The sequence below is a fragment of the Papilio polytes genome, unplaced genomic scaffold, assembly GCF_000836215.1.
Source record: "Papilio polytes unplaced genomic scaffold, Ppol_1.0 DF824191.1, whole genome shotgun sequence".
In the NCBI taxonomy this organism is placed as follows: domain Eukaryota; kingdom Metazoa; phylum Arthropoda; class Insecta; order Lepidoptera; family Papilionidae; genus Papilio; species Papilio polytes.
The window spans coordinates 896,657-902,375 of record NW_013525013.1 but is presented as its reverse complement, the minus strand read 5'-3'; the positions used below and the strand labels follow the sequence as shown (position 1 = coordinate 902,375).

The 5,719-nt window shown below is 34.1% G+C and overlaps 2 protein-coding genes across 2 annotated transcripts in view; both read left to right on the top strand.

Annotated features, from left to right (window-relative positions):
* Nucleotides 1–208: 208 nt before the first annotated feature.
* Nucleotides 209–1,293, top strand: LOC106110696. The gene is made up of 2 exons (XM_013292596.1): nucleotides 209–390; nucleotides 774–1,293. The coding sequence occupies exons 1-2, from the start codon at nucleotides 209–211 to the stop codon at nucleotides 1,291–1,293; spliced, it is 702 nt and encodes a 233-aa protein (XP_013148050.1).
* Nucleotides 1,294–3,603: 2,310 nt separating this feature from the next.
* Nucleotides 3,604–5,719, top strand: part of LOC106110744 (N6-adenosine-methyltransferase subunit METTL14) — a 4,311-nt gene continuing 2,195 nt past the window's right edge. The window contains exons 1-4 of the mRNA XM_013292640.1: nucleotides 3,604–3,789; nucleotides 3,933–4,097; nucleotides 4,816–5,016; nucleotides 5,643–5,719. The exon at nucleotides 5,643–5,719 is cut by the window's right edge and continues 8 nt beyond it. Coding sequence (XP_013148094.1) covers nucleotides 3,724–3,789; nucleotides 3,933–4,097; nucleotides 4,816–5,016; nucleotides 5,643–5,719 — 509 coding nt within the window. The 5' untranslated portion in view covers nucleotides 3,604–3,723. The remainder of the gene's footprint in view (nucleotides 3,790–3,932; nucleotides 4,098–4,815; nucleotides 5,017–5,642) is intronic.

The following is a 5,719-nucleotide window of genomic DNA, read 5'->3' as shown; positions in this document are numbered from 1 at the left end:
CTTTTACGCAATCCATCCATCTCTTTCTAGGTCTACCTCTACCGATGTACCCTTCCACTCTCTTGTAACATGCGATTCATCCGTCATAACATGGCCATACCATGCTAACCTTTTACTCCTTACCTTCTCTATTACTGTGGCTACTCTCAAACTTCCTCTAATAAAAAATTATATGCACATGCCCGTTAAATTGAATCTTATGTCTTAGATGTTGTGGTACATAATCGCGAGCTGTGCGCTGGCGGTGTCAGTGTCCGGGCACGGTCGAGTGCTAGACCCGCCGTCCCGCGCGTCCGCGTGGCGTTTCGGTTTCCCCACGACACCGGACTACGATGATGATGGACGGAACTGCGGAGGATTCTCTCACCAGCATGAAGTTGTTGGTGGCAAGTGAGTAACGATAGATTTTATGCATTAGATGTTATGGTGCAATATAGTTGAGTTTGCAAATTAAATAAATTCTTCGTTGTCGCTTCTGTTTCGTGTCGCTTTCGTGTGTACAAAATAAAATGTCGGCTTACTTCCGATAGCACAAAATTACTTGACCTCGTAAATATGTTTGTTTTCTATATCAATGGAGTTATAGCAAACATTTGATAATTCGCTACCGACCACTTCAGCATAATAATACCTCGCAAATAACATCGTGCGATTTAACTTTAAGTATGTATGTCAAAAAATTACTAGATAAATTATAAATTTAAATTTTTTAAATAGAATTGTACATTTAAGCTTCGTTCGTGTTGTGAATTGATACATATTTGTTCCCATAGATGCGGTATTTGTGGTGACCCGTACGACCAGCCCCAACCGAGAGACCACGAGCTAGGGGGTACATGGGGGGATGGCTTAATCGTGGCAAAATTCACCGCAGGCCAAGTCTTCTCAGCGACTGTCGACCTTACAGCATACCACAAAGGCTATTGGCAGTTCAAAATCTGCACAGACCCGACTAGAAACGACCAAGCGTGCTTCGACGAGAACATTCTAGAACTCGAATCTGGTGGTAATAAATATTACCCGAACAGAGACGCTAAATATACAATGACGTATCGACTTCCCTCGGATTTATATTGCGAGCATTGTGTCCTCCAATGGCAGTATATTGCTGGGAATAACTGGGGCATTTGTAAGAATGGGACAACTGGGTTAGGATGTGGGAATCAGGAACAATTCGGTGCGTGTTCTGATATCAGTATATCCGTACCATTAGCGAACGCTGAGAAAAAGCCTGCGTATTACCAAAGATTAGGTTACCTGGACGTACAAGGTGAGACTGGCAACAGAAAATAAAATACCGAACTAATCTTTACCTAAGCAGTATGCATGAACTGGGGTTGATTGTATTATTTTTTTATTACTATTAATTTATTTAAATAAAATGTATGTAAATATATTAATGTAAATATAATTATTAATTTTGTTTTTTTTTTACTAACAGCTTTTTTGACGATTAATATTTTTAATCTATATTTACACAGAATACTTGTTAGATTATTTAATCTATATTTTGTTTATTAATGACGTGGTTAATCTGTATTATGCACATTACCAATTTTGCATTTCTAATAATAAAATATGAATATAAGCGTAAAGCTTCGGTTCGTGTCGGTGTGTTTGATGTCAAACAATTCAATAATAAAACTTTATAAACCACATTGTCTTTGATTGCTCTATATAAGCTGATATAAGCCACGGCTTAGCCAAAAAGATTGCTCGACAGATTAGACCCTAATCCTGCAAATATCTTTATAATTTTTAAACTGATTATTTTGTTATATTGTCAGGGTTTTTCACGCGGTCATTGATTTTTGTATTTTTATATTACAGACAATTTTCTTAAAGATATATTCAAGATAAAAGATTACTAACATATGTATCAACAATAATCCCCTTTATCTAGAATTATCTGCTTTCTATTAGACAATTAAATGTTATAATAAACTTTCCGCAATTTAAATGACAATAAACATTCAAACAATGTTATTAACAAACACAATGACTAACATTGATTAGAAAGATTATGGTTCATTGCTGGTTTCCATTGTCCAAATATGTTATCTCAATTCTAACGGCGAATGGGAAGGCGTTATTTGTATTTGTACAAAAGTTTCGGTATAAACGCTTAATAAATTATGCTCATAACTTTTTTTTCTTTATTACACGTAAGGAGTATGCATGAACATTCAACTGGTCTTGGCCATCCACAATGAATAAAAAAAAAAGACATAAAACTTTTTTTTGAGAAAGATCCTATGACGGCCAGACCTTTCTGTGCATCGCCACGTTTTTTTTCAGTTTTTATAACAAAACGAAGGCCTGGCCGTCGTGGGCTATTAGTTGGGCTTTTTAGTTATGACTATGTAAAAAAAATTGAAACATCCAAAACACTGGATTAATTACTACGATTGGGCTTTTTGGGTTCCCGATATTTCGGCACAGTAGTGTAAAAATCGTTGTCACTTTAAAAATTAAATGATTAAAGAGCTTCTTTAATTAAGAAGTTATTTTCTTTAATCTGTGACACTTCACCCTTTCACAGTTCTTCTTCAATTGCTGGATAAAGTAAGACCGCGGCCGAAAGTCCGCGTTGGACCACCAATACCCGAGGATAGACCAATCATTAAAAGCAATAAACATAAAAGGAAACGTAAAGGAAAAAAGAATAAACCACGCAAAAGAAAAAAGGTACCAACTGATAAAGATTTCTGTTTACTTAAAATAATAACTGTAATTGTTAATTATTTTTTATATTTAATACTTAGTCAAGAAAATTGTTTTATTGCAGATGTAGTATTTAACTCCACCGTTAATGCAAGAAACTAACCCATAAACCAACATCCAGAGAGGCCAACATCAAAAAAAAAGTTTTAAAAGTAACGAAGTAATCGAACAATAGTTGTAATGTGTACAGCGTTATATAATTTATATCGACTATCAGGAATTTATCAAATGTCGTAATTCTAAACAAATGGCGAGTTGACTAAGATCAAGATATTGTGGTTTTATGTAAATAAAATGATTGTGATCAATCTTGAACATGATTATCGATCAAATACTAATTGGTCGTACATAAAAACATTACTTTAAAGTTATTATGTACGTAGTTTATTTATTTGTATAATCTACATTTTTAATAAATGATTAATTTAAAAATGTTGTTTGATTTCATCTTTAAATGAAAGAAATCGGTCATAAGAATCTCAGTTCCTTTATCGTAGATTTGTAATTTCCCACATATTTAAAGTCAAGATGGCAGTCAATTAATAAAAGACCTTTCCGGCGGGGAATTGAATCTCGGTTTTCCGTTTAACAGGCGAGAATACCACTATACTATCGAGGATTCTATGAACATACAAATAAAGGCATCTTTGTGACAAAGCTGCTTACATTGACGTAAGTTTTCCAAAAATTGTTAAAGCGAAATATTTTTTATGCAAACATAAAACATATTATAGTTTTATAATTACGATTTCAAATTCATATTAAATATATATCTTGCCTATAAAAATGCGACATTTCTTTTCTCAATAGTTATAAATTAATACCATAACCGGTTTTTGAACTTAGTAGAACTGTCATGGCTGCATCCTGTATCTGTCAATTACTTCATTTGTTTTCGACAGTTTTTCGATGAATAAATAAAAGGATTATTTAAGAAAACATTTTGATTTTATGTGTAGTGCTATATTTTAAGAATTACCGTAAACATATGAAGCTAAAATGAGTGAAAAACTTAAAGAACTACGAGAGAGATCCCAAAAGCGAAAGAAGTTGCTTGCGCAAGCGGTAAGTTAATGATATCATAACCTTATTTATTTGTTTTGAATTGATTAAGTAGTCTACTGGAACTACAGATGTACATATTCAGTAAATAATTCATTCATCATTATTCTAGTAATGTTAAGTATAATTTTTGTCTTTAATAACAGCTAGGCGTATCCAGCGTAAGTGAGTTGAGGCATGCTTTAGGCGCATCTTTGGATGCGTTTCCTAAGAAACAAGCTGTGGCAGATTGCAGTGCAGAAGGGAGTGAAAAGCCAGTCGCCAAGGAACCAGACAGCCTTGTTTATACTGATTCTTCTACTTTTTTAAAGGTGAGTATTTTATTTTTTGTAATTTTCAAAAATCGTATAAAACTCCTTTGTAGTATAGTATTACTAGCTGTTGCCCACGACTTCGTCCGCGTGGTATTAGAAAACAGACGAACTATGTAAATAACATGTCCCTTGGGAACCAGACATTTTTCGGGGATGAACCTTATCCCATGTGTACCCCAGACTTTGTTTTATATCTGTGCCAAATTTTAATAAGATATGTTCAACCGTTGCAGAATTATCGAGTAAACCTTTAAATAAGAAATTAGTGCATCCCACAGGAACCATATCTATTTCCGGGAAAAAAGTAGCCTATGTGTTCTTCCAGACTATCGTCTATATCAGTACCAAATTTCATCAAAATCAGTTCAGCCGTTTAGGCTACAAACTAAAAAACATCCATCCATCCATCCATCTAAACTTTCGCATTTATAACATTAGTATTAGTAAGATAGGTAAGTTTCATACAAAATACGGTTAGTTCAAAATGAAGTGCTACTCTGGTTATTTTTTATTTGCTATTATAGTTTAAATATTAGAACCAATACTTTTCTTAATGAAACAAGTTTCAATACTTCTTGTACAATCATTTTAAAAGTAAATAAAGTCTGTCATTCCCCAGAAACCTATTAAATGCCATTTTTTGTGTAATTTAAATAATTAAAGTTAATATATATAAGCATTATACTGATGTAATGAAATTTTAATTCATTTTTAGGGCACACAATCATCGAACCCTCACAATGACTACTGCCAGCACTTTGTCGATACTGGTCAGAGGCCGCAGAACTTCATCAGAGATGTTGGGCTGGCAGATCGCTTTGAGGAGTATCCTAAACTCCGGGAGCTCATAAAACTGAAGGATGATCTGATTGCACGCACTGCTACACCACCTATGTACTTAAGATGTGACCTTAAGGTAAGGTTTTAATTTTTAGGTAATCCTATTTTTACATAAAACAATATTATAATCATCATTACGCTACTTACATATATTTCTATTACTTGTTACAACTAAATTCACTCCATTTCCTTTAAACGAGCCATCAATTACCTTCTACAAGGTTGGGGAAATCTATACTAATGTTTTAAATGGATTATTTGTATCTATGTATGTATTGAAATAACCCAAAAACTAATGAGCAGACATCAAAAATTCTTTCACCACAAAAGCCTATGTTATCAGTGAGTAACATAGACTATATTTTATATTATCGTTAAATTTCAAGTGGTCATACTTGTTAGCAATCATTGATATATTGGGGGTCAATGTTACTTGAAAGTAGAAGGAGGTTTTTAATTACTTTTTTAATTCTTCCTGTCATAGCTATTAAAATAAAATCACAAGTAGTATTGGCAAGGCGGCCGGCCACAAAAAATAGTGATGAATCCTAAAGTACAAAAACACGTTGCGCCAACCATACGGGAGTAAGATAAGGAGGAGCAGGACGATATTATAGCTATCAACATTCTTTATCCATCTACATGAAATATAGCAAGACCATGAATATAAGATGGTTCTAATTAGTGTAATGTACCTTCCAGACATTTGACTTGAAGCAGATGGGGTGTAAGTTCGATGTGGTGGTGGTGGAGCCGCCGCTGGGCGCGGGCTGGCGCTG

What these genes read in the sequence shown, in the direction of transcription:
- LOC106110696 (XM_013292596.1), top strand. Translation starts at nt 209, where the DNA reads ATGTTGTGGTACATAATCGCGAGCTGTGCGCTGGCGGTGTCAGTGTCC. An exon ending in CATGAAGTTGTTGGTGGCAA is followed by an intron (nt 391 to 773) that starts GTGAGTAACGAT and finishes TTGTTCCCATAG; the next exon opens with ATGCGGTATTTGTGGTGACC.